This window comes from Molossus molossus, unplaced genomic scaffold (assembly GCF_014108415.1).
Source record: "Molossus molossus isolate mMolMol1 unplaced genomic scaffold, mMolMol1.p scaffold_m16_p_1, whole genome shotgun sequence".
NCBI lineage: Eukaryota > Metazoa > Chordata > Mammalia > Chiroptera > Molossidae > Molossus > Molossus molossus.
The window spans coordinates 86819786-86837567 of NW_023425344.1; the positions used below are offsets into that span (position 1 = coordinate 86819786).

General features: G+C 35.8%; 1 protein-coding gene across 6 annotated transcripts in view; it reads left to right on the forward strand.

The window, feature by feature from the left end:
- Nucleotides 1-17782, forward strand: part of SEC24B (SEC24 homolog B, COPII coat complex component) — a 103209-nt gene that overhangs the window by 69926 nt on the left and 15501 nt on the right. For 4 of the 6 annotated variants that reach the window (XM_036255496.1, XM_036255506.1, XM_036255530.1 and 1 more), the window contains 8 exons: nt 3656-3840; nt 6758-6860; nt 8741-8867; nt 9572-9681; nt 11848-11960; nt 15278-15396; nt 15732-15787; nt 16028-16234. In XM_036255496.1, the coding sequence (XP_036111389.1) occupies nt 3656-3840; nt 6758-6860; nt 8741-8867; nt 9572-9681; nt 11848-11960; nt 15278-15396; nt 15732-15787; nt 16028-16234 (1020 nt within the window). The remainder of the gene's footprint in view (nt 1-3655; nt 3841-6757; nt 6861-8740; nt 8868-9571; nt 9682-11847; nt 11961-15277; nt 15397-15731; nt 15788-16027; nt 16235-17782) is intronic. The other 2 variants (XM_036255499.1, XM_036255512.1) reach the window with 1 other exon arrangement.

Sequence of the window (17782 nt, forward strand, 5' to 3'; positions counted from 1 at the left end):
GGGAATACTTAATGAGAAAGAGTCATTGCCAAAATTCCTATTTATATTTTTTTTCACCAAATCAGTCCTTCTAGTTTATAAAAGCTATCTGTAGTAAGTATATTCCCTGCCGCCTGGCCCGCCCCAGCTTGACATTTGTTTTTAGCTTTAATGGTATTTTTTGACATTGGAGAAATGTTTATATATAGTGTTAATTTCTTTTGTTTTCTTTTTTTAATCCTCACCCTAGGATATTTTTCTATTTTATCTTCAGATGGAGGGGGAGGGAGGGAGAGAGAGAGAGAGAGAGAGAGAGAGAGAAACATTGATTGGTTGCCTCCCACCGGACCCTGACCAGGGCCGGTGACCAACCGCAACCCAGGTGCATGCCCTTCACCCGAATCATACCTATGACTCTTTGGTCTCTGGGCCAACACTCTAACCACTGAGCCAAATTAGCCAGGGCGATTTCTTTTGTTTTCACCTGTATTTTTTAAAAGGTCTTTTCAACCTTAAGATTAAGGATATTCCAGCTATCTGTTTTTATAGTTCTTTTGTGATGTCAGTTTTGCATCCCTAATCCATTTAAGCTTTTGTTTTGGCATATAATATAAATAATAATCACTAATATCATTTTCTACCCAAAATAGTTAGCTCTAAGTTCATTGTCATTTATTAAATAATCTGTCTAGTTAAATATCCCACCTTTATTTTATATCCTAAATTCTTATAAAGTTTGTTTTGGGTTTTCTATTATGTACTGTTGTTGATCCATACAATTATTTTTCTCTTAGCCTTTACAGCTCCACTGAAAACTCAGAATCCTTTCTATTATCCAGTTGTTGTTTTTCTTAATACCACCAGCTTCCATTACTGTCGACATTTTGCTGTACTTGTTTCGTCTACCCCTCCCCACACTCCCACTTCACCCCATACCTACTCTTGCTGAAGATTTAAAAACTCATCTTGGACAAGGGGTTGGGGGGACATGGAAAAAGAGCTTTTCTTGAATAACCACACTATCATATCCATAAACATTAACAATAATTTCTAAATGTCATTTAAAATTTAGTTCACTTTCAGATTTGCCTGATTATTTCAGAATTATTTTTAGTCTTTTTTATAGTTGGTTTATTTAAATCAGGATCCAAACAAGATTTACTAATTGTATTTGCTTATATCTATTAATTTTTTAAAAATTGTAAGACAAACTACCCCATTTTTTCAGCCTTTGATCTTTTGAAAAAGTGGGTCTGTTTTCCTGTAGAATGTCCTCACATTCTGAATCTGGTTGATTGCTTCTTATGGTGTCATTTAACTTGTTTCTCTGTTCCATTTTCTGTGGATCGGAAATTAGATCTAATGACTTGATTATATAGAGAGTTATTACTTCATTTATTTATTTGCCTAAGCCAAAATATGATATATTTTGGTTCTGCTTACCTCATAATAATACTTGGTTGTCCCACTTTTGTGATGCTAGGGCTGATTAGTGACAGCCTGATCTCTTCATAGTGAAGTTCCTCGTTAAGCTTTCAGAGTGGCTTTATCATCTACTGAGGTCTGTTTATCATTTGTTCCAGATGACCATTATCTGAATCATTTATTTCAGTATGGTTCTAAAGTAGTGGTGTTTTTCTGAATTTATTCTGCATTTGTTAGCTGGAAGTCCATGGTACATTCATGTAATGGAGTGCTCAGTAACCATAAAAAAGAATATGGAAAATCTCTATGTACAGACATAGAGTTATTGCCCCACATTTTGTTTGTTTTTAGGCAGGAAAAAAAGGTCATCTTTAGAGCAGTGTATATATTTGATTATATTTGTAAATAGAAATAATGTAATGGTGAAACAAAAAACAAAAGTACCGTAGTTAACTATAGGTAGAGAGATCAAGAGTGAAACAAAATATCTTTAAATATACTGTATTGTAAATTTTTGATGTTAGAATTACAGAAATGTTATATTTATTAAAAAATAAATAAAAAAGATAAAAAGCAATCCTTATCATTAAAAGCAAACAAAAACAAACGATCTTGTTTATCAAATTGATTCAGTCTGATAACAAGCATTGTTTTAGTTCATCTTAAAACCCCGTATTTTGTATATTGTTAGTGGAATATATTCTAAGGACAAAAAACCTACAAAGAAATCTTACATCTAATTTAATAATCTTACATGTATAATAATACAGATGTTATTTTGAAATTACTTTAGTATTTTATAGGATAAAACAAGCAATGCTGTTACCATTAAGAATAAAAATTCTGATAAAAGAGAGCTATAGGTATAAAATCAAAGAAATTAAATTAAAACTCAGCATCTTAAATTGGAATAGGAATTGTCAGTGTGGAACTTATTATTTTCCCCTTCTGCTTAAAAATGTATGTTTTGTCCTGGAGGGTTTGGCTCAGTGGACAGAGTGAGTTGGCCCATGGACCGAGTGAAGGATGTCGGGTTCAAGTCCAGATCAAGGGCACATACCTGGGTTTCAGATTCAATCCCAGTCAGGGTTATGTGGGAGGCAACCAATCGATTTGTCTCTCCCTCCCTTCCATTCTATCTAAAAATCAGTGGGAAAATATCCTTGGGTGAGGGTTAACAAAGAAAATGTATGTTTTGTATCTCTACCTACTATAAAAGTTGGAAAGAAGAAACAGCACACTAGTAGTGACCTCCCTTATTACCCAGATTATGGTCTTTGGTCTCTAGATACCATCTCTTTTAAAAGAACCAAGATTCTTTTTTGCATAATTGATTGATTGGAAGTCTGAAAGAGGAATAGTGCCAGAAAGCTAACAAAGATTAATGGGTTCATATCAAAAGTACACTAGGACCAGCTTGAAGAGGCTCTGACTGGCCAAAGATTGGATAGTTTGAGCATCAAAATGAATAGCTGCAATTCAGTAAATCACTACTAATTAACAAAAAGCCATGAATTCATAATAGTACTGAAAATATAACAAAGGATATATAGAAAAATAAGCAAAGCAAAACTCATTGAACATCATTGAATATTTCTATAACATTAGCTCATTATCCTGAAAACTGTAATTGAAAAAGTTGAAAACATAAGCATAATGCTGCCTTTCAGTAAGAACTGTATTCAGGAACTGTATTCAGATAAACTAAATTTTTGATGTTAAAAAGCATTGTTGCTAAAGTTTTGTTTTGTGAGGTGTAGCCGTGCTAATAAGATATTAATTTATTCAGTATATTTTTGTTGTTAATCTTCACCCAAGGATATTATTTCCATTGATTTTTTTTTTTTTTAAATAAGAGTGGGAGGGAGGGAAGGAGAGAGAAAGAAACATCGATATGAGAGGCACAGTGATTGGTTGCCTCCTGCACACTCCCTGACCTGGGCTGGGGATTGAATCTGCAACCCAGGTACATGTCCTTGATCAGGAATCAAACCCAAGGCACTTTGGTGCTTGGGTCAATGCTCTTACTGCTGAGCAACACTGGCCAAGGCTATTCAGTGTTAGTGCTTTAACTTTTTTCCAAGAATGCTTTAAATTGAACTGCCCTATTAAGTTATTCTACTATTATCAAGCCAGGTTTAGATTCTTTTTTTCCTCCCTATATATTAAAATCCTATATATAGTATAATAAGTTTTATTCATGTTTGTCATATTGTTCTTTCGTGTTTGTTGTTTTGACTTGATCTCTCAGCAGTATCCTGGTATGAACCAGCTGTCCTCCAGTCTGGGAGGACTGAGTCTCCAGAGTTCTGTACAACCAGAAAGCCTAAGACCTGTAAACCTCACTCAGGAGAGGAATATTTTACCTACGACTCCTGTTTTGGCTCCTGTACCTAACTTGAATTTAGACCTCAAAAAATTAAACTGTAGCCCAGAGTAAGTATTTATAATCTTTAGTAAGTAATATAATTTGTCAAAAACACTGTATGTCTCGCAAAAATAGTAAAAGTAGTATGATAGTAATTCCTTGATTGGAAGTTTTGTTAATGTGAACACTTCTGTTTTAGTTTGTATAGACATTCTGGATGTAAAATTCAATTTAGGTTGTTCATTTGTGTGCCATCTCTGTCTCCACCCAAACCCCATTCCCATCACCTAATGCTAGGGAAGTCTTTTTCTTTTTGAGTGAAGGGTTTTAGGAACCCAGATCTAACTATATTTTTCTTTTCTTAAAAATTTTCCCACAACTCCTGATGTCTTTTAAATAAGGTGGAATCTTTACAAATGTTTGCCCTTGTTTCTTTGCTTTAAAAGCACACAAAGTTAAGTAATCATAAGAACAGCTTTAGATAAATGGTTTATCCCTTAATCCCCCACCCCCACCCCAGTATAGAATGTAAGGACTGTTACCCCCTGGCTTATTTATCCAGACTGACTTTAGATTTGGATTTCCCTTTGTTGAGCATTTCCTCACCTCGTGGGGAAGTTCAGCTGGTAGCCTGCTCCTGGTGGGCAAACCCTGGTGTATCCTCTGGGTGGGTGGATGAGCTCTGTTACTGACCTCACAGTGCCTCCAAGACAAAAGTTCTCTGTTCTTTCTGTTTTCAGTACTTCTGTATCCTGGTAGGATATTCTTCTACATCCAGGAGACATCCTCCTGCTCCTGGAATCTCTTTTCCTCATAAAGGAAACTCTGATTCACAGAAAAACATTATTTTCTTCCCTGCTTTAAGAGAACTAGTATTCTTCTTTAGAGCCAATATTTTCCCTTTTTAAGGTAATAGATTTCTAGCTTTTTTAAAAACTCTAATTTTCTTTTTAATAATTTTTTTCCTTTATTGATTTTAGTGAGAGAGGAAGGGAGAGGGAGAGAGAGATAGAAACATTGATGAGAGAGGACATCAATTGTCCGCCTCCTGCATGCACCCCACTGGGAATTTGGCCCACAACCTGGGCATGTGCCCTGACTGGGAATCGAACCTGCAGCCTCTTGGTGCATGAGTCGCTGCTCAATCACTGAGCCACACCGGCCAGGCTCTAATCTTCTTTTTTTAACCAAAATCTTACAGAGTTTCCAGTACAGAAAATTGAGCTGCTCCAAGGGTACACCCTCTTCTGTGACTCTCTACCACCAATCCTCTATCAGTGCTTAAGGCACTGCCAAGATCATTTTGATAAAAATGTATAATCATTGATTCCAGGTTGAAAATAGCTGCCCATCCTTCTAAGTGTTAGCTTCTGTCAGGTCAATTAGTATGTGGATTATGGCCTTGTATTATGAATGGTTAGGCATTCCCTAAGTCAGTAAATGTAGTATATATATGTGTGTATAAAAGAATCCATAGGCAGGGAATGCTGTGTATGTTTCTGTTTAGTTATGTGTTTACTGTGAAAATATTTTATCGAAATAGCCAAGCAGGGTAATTAGGAGTACAAGCTTTACCATGGTTCCACTAATAAGTAGCTATGAGACTTTGCGCCAATTATGTACCTCTCAAATTCTTAGTATTGTCAACTGTAAGACAGGAATAATACTTATGCCTACATATTGAGAGCATTTATTCAATAAATATTACTGAATGCTTTCTTAGTTAAGTGCCAGGCACTGTTTCTGGTGCTGGGAATGAAGCAATAAACAGAACAGAGTTCTCAATCTCATGCAACCTAGATCCTATTAAGGAAGACATACTTTGGCCCTGGCTGGTTTGGCTCAGTGGCTGTTGGCCCACAGACTGAGGGGCTGCGGGTTCGATTCCCAATCAAGGACACATACCTGGGTTGCAGGTTTGATCCCCAGGCCCAGTGAGAGTTGTGCAGTAGGCACCTGATCGATGTGTCTCTCTCACATCGATGTTTTCCTCTCTCTCTCTCTCTCCCTTCCACTTCATTTAAAAAGTAATGGAAAAATATGGATTTAAAAAACAAAAAAGGAAGACATACCTTGAACCATCAGCGTATTAATGTGAAGTAGGGAGTGATAAAAGTGGAGGGTGACTGTTTTTAATTGAGGCATCAGGCCAGGTTTTCCCAAGGAGTTAACATTTGAGTAGAGATCTGAATGAAGTGAGAGAGCATGCACGTGGCTCTCTGGAAAGAGAGTGTGCAAGCTGCCTGAGCAGCAAATACAGCGCTCTCAGAGCAGGGACACCCCAGCATGGATCAGGATGTGTCTGGTCATCTCTACATGCTATCAACCACTCTAATTAAAGCTTCTTTCCTGGTTTCTCATGCTTCTGCTTTTTACCTCTCTGGTTGCCTGTTATTGATTCTTTCTGCTGACCTTAACTTATAACTTAATAAGTTATAAGCACTTATGTATGAGAGGAATAGTGCTATGATGACCCAGGACAAAATGATCTCTGATCTCAAGTGGAAAAGATAAACAAGTTATACAACCAGCTAAAGCAGGTTAGACCAACATACCTTAGATACATAAACAGATCACTCCTTCTGACTTGTGATCAGAGGTGAGGCATGGTTTCAGAAGAGTCTTAGAGTAGGAGTTCAACAGGTGAAAAATGGGGAGTAAAAATGGAACATTAGTAAAGTACAGAGGTATGCTTTTTCACTCAAGTTTTCTACTCCCTCCTATTCATGCCCTACATGCTAGTCACAATAGAGTAATTGTTTTTCTACCATGAAAATGCTGAGTCATTAATTTAGGTCTTCTGACATATTACATTTATGTATGTTTAAGGTAATCAGGACCTTCCTACTTACCATTACAGAACATACCCAAATGATTTGCATTTATGCCCTTAAATGTTCTTAATTATCTACAACAACTATCTACTTCAGGATATTTGTTTTTTCTGATAGCGAATGTAATCGGTGTTGTTTATATTTGTTGCAGTTCCTTTCGGTGTACTTTGACAAATATTCCACAGACACAGGTCTTATTGAATAAAGCCAAACTTCCTTTAGGATTGTTGTTACATCCCTTCAGAGACCTAACGGTAAAGTAACATTTTAAAATATTTGTGGGTACTGACGTGTTTTTATGTGCAAGGTAGTTAGATTGTATGTTTTCTTAGAATTGTTTTCATCTTCTTTTATTTGAATTTACAAATAATTATTTCTCTCAAATTCAATTCAGCAAACATTTTCTGAGCACCTGCTTTGTGACAGGCCCTAAACTAAGCACTGGTAAATACATAGATGATCAAGTCATTGGCCTTGCCCCTAAGAAATTCTTTAACAGGGAACAGAGATGTGAGAAAAATAATTACATTAAGGATAATTAAAAGATGTAACTAATCAAATTCTATAAGATACTTAGGTGGTGAGTATGGTAAAGAAAGTAACTTCTGGGTATAGTAGCAGAAGTTTCTACGAGTAATGAGGTCTGAGCTGGATTTAGAAAGATTGGTTTTGGAAGTTGGAGAGGCCGTAGTGGATAGATAAAATGTTTGAGTTCTTTATTAAACAAAAAGGAAACACCAACAATGATGTATAGTTAGGGAGGAAAACTAACTGTATGATTGTTACTAATTGTACTAAACTAATAACCTTTGTAATAATAAAGTCCAGACACTTCAAACATATTGAATTAAAACATTACTTGTGAGTTTCAGTCTATTTGGTTTAATACCTAGCTTGCTGGATTTTTTCACATACTTCTGATATTTCATGCAAATATGTTGTATTTAAACTAAAATTTCTAAACTTCAGAAATAAAATTTATCAGATACATTTTATTTATATTTTACAAGATGCATTTCTCCCTCACACTTTTTTTTACTCCTGTGGTATTACTCCTCTTATTGCTTCTGAGTTTCTTTTGTTCTCATTCATCCACAAAATGTTGATTTGCCTACCTATCACGCTGGGTGCTGAGGATACGAAGGTCACTAAGCTTCCTGTGGAGCTTACTTTTCTACTAAGATGAACACAAAGGAGCAAAGTAAATAAAAAATAAAATAATTACGATATGTAATAAGGATCTTGAATTCATTCAGTAAATTCTATTTGATAACCTGTAATACTGTTACAACCTTTATGTCTGAACCAATATAATTTCCAATATACACACAGGTGAGAATTTTTATCTAAATAACAGGTTCTCCATGTGACACCTTCTGGAAGTACATACACTAAATTGGCAACAGTGGTTTCTTCTGGGGTATAGAATTGAGTCATTTTTAATTTTCTTGTTTTAGTTCATTGTATTTCCTAATTTTTCCACAAATGATATTTATTTATATAATAAAAATTATATATGAGAAAAAATTAATACAAAGATATAAATGTTTATGTATAGACATGAAACATATATTAAAAGGTTATTAGGGTTATTCAGGGAGGTAGAATAATATGGGATTTTTTAAATCTTTTTTCATATTTTCTGAATTTCTTTAATTGAATATAAAGTTATTTTCTCAAACTAAGAATAAAGAGATGTATTTGTTTTCAAGGCACATTGTGTTTGTTTTCTTGTGGCCTCGGTTCCCGTCAGGATTGCTGCGGCTCTCTAACGAGCCATGCCTGATAGCGCCAGGTGCACAGGTTTTTATAGGGTATATGTTTCTTCCTCACTGCTATTTTTGAGTCTAGCTCATGAGATCTGAGTTATATTATTTTCTTGGCCAACCAGGTTTTTCTGGTCAGCTAATAACTTTTATTGCATTTGGTTTTACATTATTTTGTTATTTTATATGAAGTTTATGACAAAAGAGGGAGAAAACTTGATAGCTGCTTGTGTTACTCATCCACTGGATTTTATTAAGATGTTTCAATCTCAAAACACAATTATGGTTTTGTTCTGAATATGAGCACAGCAGCATGTGTGTTTCCTGGGGTGCTTTTTCTGCTACAACATCTCTATTTTACTTCCTAGCAATTACCCGTGATAACATCAAATACCATTGTGAGGTGCCGATCTTGTCGAACATATATCAACCCTTTTGTATCCTTCATTGATCAACGTAGATGGAAATGCAATTTGTGTTATCGAGTCAATGATGGTGAGTGTTAGATGCTTAAAAATAAGTGTGTTTAATATTATTTTAAACATTTTGACATATTTGTCATTTGGTCTCTCTCCTCACTGCTTTCAAAACTTTCATACCACTTTTAATGGAGAGAATATAAGCTAGGAACACTTCATTTTGGCTAGCCAAGGAGATCATTGATAATGAGAAATGACAGCGAGGTCAAATTCAAAAGTATTCATAAAACAAGTAGTGAAGGTCACACAGGTGAGGTCAGTCATGCAGACTAATTATGCTTGACCCTGACAAGTTCAGATTGTCTTCTGCTGATACATTCTGTTGGTTCAACTCACTGTAGACCTTTGCCAGTATATATGATCACACACATGTATGTAGGTCTGTTTTTCCCTTTAGTCACTACTCAGGACATCTTAGGGTGATTGCTTTCAAATTTGTGTTTTTGTCTGTTTTTTTTTTCCACATCATGAGATGTAATAAATAGAACACAAACCTAAAAAGCCAATGTTCTGGTTTCCTAACCTGACTTCAGAAAAAAAATGTTTTTTAAACCTTTTTAAAGAGGGCTTAAAGAATTAGTTTTTATCATTAGATGTCCACAGAACTATTATAAACCTTATGTAAATATTGATAGAGATATTTATTTCTAGGAGTGTGTATGTGTGTTTAGTTACAAATTGTGTTACTAAATTTGTACTGGATTCCTAATTCTTATCTAGTTCCAGAAGAATTTATGTATAACCCCCTTACTCGATCTTACGGAGAGCCTCATAAACGACCAGAAGTTCAGAATTCAACTGTGGAATTCATTGCTTCCTCTGATTACATGGTAAATATTCAGTGTTAAAGTTAGTTGGGAGAAACAGGCTATTTATAATTTGTTGTTAAGTGAATTCTTGTCCAAATTTTGAAATTTTAAAAATGAATTTTTTAAAATAATGCTGAAAGTTTATACTTAACAAATAGAAAACTCTTTTTAAAGGTTACTTGATCTTCCGGAAGAATGCAATTATATCACTAAGAAATGTTAGTGCCCTGGCTGGTTTGGCTCAGCGGTTAGAGCATCAGCCCACAGACCAGAGAGTCGAGGGTTCGATTCCAATCAAGGGCACGTACCTTGGTTGTGGTTCAGTCCCCGGCCCTGGTTGGGGTCTTGCGGGAGGCAGCCAGTTGATGTGTGTGTGTGTGTGTCTGTCTGTTTCTCTGTTTCTCTCTCTCCCTCCCTCCCCCTGTCTCCTTCCCTTCCACTCTGTCTGAAAATAAAAGGAAAAATATCCTCGAGTGAGGATTTTAAGAAAAGAAAGAAAGAAATGTTAGTAATGTTTTATGATGAGCACTAGCATCTACAGTTTGTTGCCATTCTGATTTTATTATTTACATGGAATGAATACAAATATTATTTTGCCATTTAATACTTAAAACCCTCCAGCAGAAAAACTCATGTTTTTGCCAAAAACTGCAGTTTTCAAGCTCTTAAAAATATAATCTTACTGGTTCACCCAGTACAGATAGCAAGATAAATGGATATTGGCTTCTAATTTTCCTCTTTTCAGTTCATCATAAAATTTGATCTGTTCTTGAATTACACTGACTCTGAGCTTTCATTCTGATTTTCCACTTACAAAAACAAATTCTTGACCTAAATTCTGCTCATCTTTTTTATCATATTGACTCATTTTAATATCTTAGGTTTCCTGTGTCCTTATTCTAATATTTGTTGTCCGCAAATATGTAAAGTGGTATAGAAAAACAACTAATGTGTATTAAATTCCTGATGCTGAAACCATTTCTTTATTTTTATAATTTTTGTGCTGCTTTGTGTCCGATATAACGTCTGCCTACTTAACTACTATTTTCTTGTCTGTTTTCATATTAATTATAGTAAACTTTCTCTTGGGCACTATTACAGTACTCTGAACTTCATACCTTCTTCAGAACTTACTGTGTTCTGATTCTTTAGGAGTCTTAATTTACTTAAAGTGGTGTAGCAAAAAGTAATCTTTAATCTTTGCTATAATGGCCCATACAATCCCTGATTTGACATTTGAAAAAAAAGACTTGCCCTGGTCTGTTTGGCTCAGTGATTCGAGTGTTGGCCCAAAGACCGAAGAGTTGCAGGTTCTATCCCTGGCCTTGGTCTGGGTCATGCAGGAGGCAGCCAATCAGTGTTTCTCTCCCCCACCCCCCTTTCCTCCCTCTCACTCCATCTGAAAAGAGTCAATGGAGAAAGTATCCTTGAGTGAAGAATAAAAAAATAATAAAATAAATTTTTAAAAAAGACATTATATATCCTTTTATTTTAACTTTCTGTAACAGTTTTCAAGCATACTTCAAAGAAGAGAAAATAGTATAATGAGTCATCATTTACCCATCAGTGAGCTTCAATAATATCAACCTTGTACTATATATATTTCATATTTTATCTATCCCCAGTCTGCTTCAGTCCCTCCTCCCCTCACCCACCCTGGGTAATCCCAGCATCATATATTTAACTCATTAATACTTCAATATATCTCTAGCAGAGAAGGACTAAACACACTTGGAATACCATCACAAGGACTTTATACTTAGCACTTAGCCTTTGGGATTTAGCCTCCACAAGGTGATCCAATAGCTAGTCCTAGTGGTTATCGAGTTAAAGAAAATAAATTTTTTAAATGTTTTTAGGGGCAAGGAAGGGATATAGAGGTTGAGATTAAATAATAAGTTTAATTTTTCTTTGAAAAATATCTCAGCTAAAACTCTGTCAGGAAAACATTTAGCCATCTATTTAATCATTACTGTATAATGGCTGCCTTATTGTGCTTAATCCACAACCAACTATATAAGAAAAAATTTAAAGGAATCTCATTTTCACTAGTACATAAGATCTTACAAAACATCCTTTTTGTGTATTTTTTTGTATAATGTACTCAGTAAATGTCCAATAGTATGGTGCTAAGAAAATAATAAATTGTATCTACTAAATAAATTACATTATTTTTATTTCTTTCAGCTTCGTCCTCCTCAGCCTGCAGTCTACTTGTTTGTGTTAGATGTGTCTCACAACGCAGTGGAGGCTGGGTATTTGACAATTTTGTGCCAGTCACTGTTAGAAAATCTAGACAAGTAAGAATTGTTTTTACTCATGATATGTGTGTATATGTATATAAAAGTGTTTATCAGCAGTTCATGGTGTTGGTTTTTATTATGTTTGATTTCATTTATCAAATGAAAAAAATTATTAAGTTTGATTTCACTAAGAGTATTTCCTGTCCACCATAGACAAAGTACCCTGCTACTTGGATTATTTTGATTTGTGACTTAGTATCTGAACCATAAAATCATAAAAGTTTTAATACTTAGTAAGAAATTTAGATCTCATCTAAGTATTCCTCTGACTTAGCAGATCTCAGTACTGGGGCCCAGAGAACTTGACTTGGCCAAGGTGTCAAGCTGTAATTTATGCCTGAGCAAGGGGTTTTCCATAAGGTAGTTTAGATGTGCTTATCAGAGAGGAGCCAGATAAAGGGAAAGAGGGAAGTGATGTTCTGTTGAATATTTTTCAGGAAGCCAGAAACTGAGCTCTTCATTTTGGCACATTAGTAATGAGCTGTCTTGTGAAAGTGGAAACAGTGTTGGATGGGCTGCTTTTACCTGGCTCCAGTCCCTTTCTCTGTGTCTATTAGTCATGAAGGAGACCCTCAGCTAGCTTTAATAATGAACCTTCCAAATCTCAGGAAAACAAAGTTGTTTGTGTCTTTTTTTTACTACAACACCCACTAGAGTAAGACTTAAGATAGCAAATAGGAAGAAGAGTGGTTCACGACTGCAGTGGTTTATCACATGTGCAAAGGTGTAGGGTGGTTATGTGTGAATGCTTTGTCAGAAGTTCTCTCGATAATTCCAGAAGGTTCTCCCCCCTCTTCCACTGAATTTGAGAGTCCTTGCCCTGTTCAGTGCTAGCTCTGGTTGTACTCTGCATGTCACTGCTCTGGGCCTGTGAATAAAACGGATAACATTAAGACCTTCAGGTTATTTAAAAAAAAAAAAATCCAGAGATATTAAATGACTTACTTTTAATTTCTGTTCGTAACTTAGAGTTTTTAGATTTTTCTCTTTGATTGAAGCATTTGCCCTACTTTTACTCACAAGTGCTTGCTTCAGATATAGCTTTAGCAGTAAGTGGCAGTGGAAGACTCTTCACAAAGAAAGCATTTTCAGCCTGGCTGGTGTGGCTCAGTGGTTTGAACATTGCCCCATGGACTGAGAGGTCCTGGTTCAATTCCCAGTCAAGGACACATGCGTGGGTTGCAGGCTCCAACCCTAGTGGGGGGCATGCAGGAGGCAGCTGATTGATGTCTTTCTCCCTTCCTCTCTCTCTAAAAAATCAATAAAATATGTGTATAAAAAAAGAAATCAGCCCTGGCTGGTTTGGCTCAGCAGTTAGAGCGTCGGCCTGTGATCCAGAGAGACCCGGGTTCCATTCCCGCTAAGGGCACATATCTCGGTTACAGTTTGTCCTCAGCCCTGGGGTCATGTGGGAGGCAGCCACTCGGTGTGTCCCTTTCACGTCGATGTCTCTGTCTCTCTCTCTCTCTTCCTCTTTCTCCATCCCACTCTATCTGAACAAAAAATGGAAAAATGTCCTTGGATAAGGATTTTTTTTTAAAAAAATCATTTTTAACACTGAAGAGTTAGCTTATTGGAAAAGTATGAGAATATAACCCTAGAAATGGGAACCAGTTCAACAAGATGAGTGGCTATTTGTGAATTAAACAGACTATGCAAACCCAAAAGGATAAAATTGGAAATGGAAAACACACACATGATTACAGTGAAAAATAGAAGCATGAGAAAAGTTTTAAAAGTAAAGGTGATAGAATAGTGACAATATAGTAACATGTTTTTGGAAAAGGCGATAGAAATAACTTTGAAAAAGAGGAATTTGATGCTGGAACAGTTCCAGCTAAACTCTGTTTGTGATTGGAATAGAGCAGGTAAGTAGTCTCCATTCTGATTGGTAATAAATGACCCTAAAGTTCAGTGACCTTAGAAATCTCAAAGCAGTGGAGAGTAGTCTATAGAAGTATCATAAATCTTGACCAGTATTGGTAATCTGAACACCCACATAATTTGTTGCATTCTGTTCTATGAAGTGCTTTTAGACCTAGCTTGCAGATTATATCTGAGTGGCCTGATCAGTCATGCATAATGGTAATAATAATTTTTGCTTTGATACACAATATTTTAACATCCTGTAATAAGTAAAAACATTTTAAAAGCTTTACTAAAACAATAAATCATATAATAGCAGTTAACAAACATAGTGGTACTTAGAAATATGTTTCTGTAAGGTACACCATTTACCTTTTTTTTTGCATTTATCTTCAGATAGAGCAAGAGGGAGAGAGGGGAGAAGAGAGAGAGAGAGAGAAACATCGATGTGAGAGACACACATTAACTGGTTGCTGCCCACACGACCCCAGCCAGGGCGGGGACAAACTGCAACCGAGGTACGTGCCCTTATAGCGGGAACCGAACCCGGGCCTCTCTGGTCCGCAGGCCAACACTCTAACCACTGGCAAAACCGGCCAGGGCCCATTTATCTATTTCATAAGAAAAGCTTGATAGGCAGTGAAATATTAATTTATTCTTTTATGCTTTGGCATTGACTTTAGAATATACTGAGTTCTGGCAGAAAATTTTAAAAAGATTTATGATAGGTAAAATGTCCCTATCTTCATAAGTGTGGTTTTTATTTAAAATTCTATACATTGAACTTTAATTTGCATTACATTCAGTCTTTTCTAGGCAAGTACTTATTTGTCATTCTTCCCACAGTTTTTGTAATATTGAAACTGAAAATATGAGTAATTTTTCACTTTAAAAGAATGTGTTTCAAAACAAACTTAGCAAGAAGTCTGTTTTTTTAATTATGTCATTTTTTTTAGCACTGGCCAGTGTGGTTCAGTTGGTTGGAGTAATATCCTGTGCACTGAAGGGGGGTCGGGTTCAGTTCCAGGTCAGGGCACGTGTGGGAGGCAGTCTGTTGATGTTTTTCTCTCCCCCTCTCCCTCCTTATTTCCCTCCTCTCTCCCTCCCTCTCTCCCTTCCTCTGTCCTTAAAAATCATTGAACATGTCCTCAGGTGAGAATTAAATAGATTAAATAATCCTGTCATTTTCAGTTTTGGCTTATTATTTGAATATAGTTCAGGTTTCTGACTTATGAACTCTAACCGTGTTGTCAGTGGTTTCACCTGAGATGGATGGTTTCGTCCTTGCTCTTCTCTGATATATTTTGGTTTAGATAGGGATGACTTTTCTGTCCTCTATGAAACAGCATATGTAATTATCCTTAGACTTAGTTTATTATTTCATTATTTACTTAAATAAAATATGTTACTGAGCACTTTAAATTTTAAATTGTCATTTTTATCTTTAGGCTTCCTGGAGATTCACGAACAAGAATAGGATTTGTGACCTTTGATAGCACTATTCATTTCTACAATTTACAAGAAGGATTATCACAGCCTCAGATGTTGATTGTGTCTGATATAGATGGTAAGCAGTGAATAAAATAAAAATCTTTTTAATTGTTGAGATTGGAGTTGATGCTACTTGATTTGACAATACATCTTATAATGCTATAAGGATAATTTGGTACAATTAGATATTTGTTTAAAAATAATTGTTTACTGGAAAATACTTGATTCTACATTTTTTACACCTATGTATGTGTACTTCTGCATGTGTATCATGCATCCAGAGAATATATATTTAATAAAGCAATATTATACCTGTTACATGGATGGCCTGATAAAAACTATGATATTTTAAATATTATTATATTCTTTTGACTTGATTTATCTGTTGATTAAAATATGTTTTCCCTATAGATGTTTTTCTACCTACTCCGGATAGCTTACTTGTGAACCTACATGAAAGTAAAGAGGTGAGATTGATTTTTTTCCTTCAAGTATTACAATATTTCTGTTATTTCAACTGTTTACTGAAATGTTTAGCATTTAATTAGTGCCTTAACATTTCAATGGACAATGTGGTAGCATATTCATCAACTCCTCAGTTTACAGTCCCCCAAAATGTAGTGGCACATACTACACTCTGGGATGTTTTAAAGAAGAATATTGCCTTGCCTTCTCAGTAATTAAACTTTTAATCTTTGTTTTCCCAGCTTATAAAAGACTTACTGAATGCATTACCAAACATGTTCACCAATACAAGAGAAACACACAGTGCCCTTGGTCCTGCGCTTCAGGCTGCCTTTAAATTAATGTCTCCAACAGGTGGCCGTGTGTCTGTATTTCAGACACAGTTACCTTCCTTGGGTGCAGGACTTCTGCAGTCCAGAGAGGATCCTAATCAGAGATCAAGCACAAAGGTATTTTATATTTTATTTCTCTGTCATATTCAGGATGGCTTTTTCTGCCTATAGAGACTGTAATTACTTGTTTATTCTACTTTTCCACTTCATTAATAGTTTTTAAAAAAACTGGTAAGAGAGTTTAACTTGAATTCTTTTGTTTTTGTGTTGTAGTGTATTTTATTAGTTTGTTTGCAAGTTATAGAAATTTAGGAAGAATTAACTCTGACCCTTTCATTTTACAAATGAGGAAACAGATTAAACTATCTTGCCAAAAGTTAAATAACTATTTAATGGTAAAATGTGACTTAAGCCCTGGCCGGTTTGGCTCAGCGGTTGGAGCATTGGCCTGCTGACTGGAGAGTCCCGGATTCGGTTCCCGCTAGGGGCACGTACCAAAAGAAAAAAGAAATGTGACTTGAGCCTTGGCCGGTTTGGCTCAGCGGTTAGAGCATTGGCCCTCATACCTAAAGGTTATGGGTTCGATTCCAGTCAAGGGCACGTACCTGGGTTGCAGGTTCGATCCCTGGCCTTAGTCAGGGTCATTTGGGAGGCAACCATTCGATATGTCTCTCACATGAATGTTTCTCCTTCTCTCTCTCCTTCCCTCCCTTCCACTCTCTAACAAAACAAAAAAAAATTAATGGAATAATATCCTTGGGTGAGGATTAACAACAACAAAAAATGTGACTTAATATTCTGACTTCATTGCTCTTTTCTGTTACACAAGTAATATACTTCCTAAATCTGAGATATTATCATTTAACATGCTTATACTAATAAACATTTTAATTATGAAAGTAACACAAATCATTATATAAAACTTGTAAAGTAGAAACAAAAGTAAATCAATCTCACTATCATGACATACAAACACATACAAATAAGCATAATTGAGCATCATACATATACATAGTACATGTTTTGTTTTGTTTTTTTATCTTTATTGTTGAATGTATTACAGATGGTACTCGTTTTTCCCCCATTGACCCCCATCTCCCCACTCCTGCCACCCTCCTACCTTTTCCCACTGTTGTCTGTGTCCATTGGTTATGCATATAAGTTCTTTGGTTTATTTCCTCCCACCTCACAACCCCCTTCTCTTTGAGGTTTGTCAATCTAGCAATGAATTTGTACTTCTTAATCCCTTCACCTTTTTCACCCATTCCCCCAACCCCCTTCCATCTGGCAACCAACAAAATGTTCTCTGTATCTATGAGAATGTTTCTGTTCTGCCTGTTCCTTTTGTTTGTAGATTCCATTGTCGATAGCTTTGTATTCATTGCCATTTTGTTTGTTCATATATTTTATCTTTTTCTTCAAGAAGACGCTTCAACATTTCATATAATAATGCTTTGATGGTGATGAACTCCTTTAGCTTTTTCTTGTCTGGAAACTCTTTATATGGCCATCGATTCTAAATGACAGCTTTGCAGGATAGAGTAATCTTGGTTGTAGGTTCTTGCTTTTCATCATTCTGAATATTTCTTGCCACTCCCTTCTGGCCTGCAGAGTTTCTGTTGAGAAATCAGCTGACAGCCTTATGGGAACTCCCTTGTAGGTAAT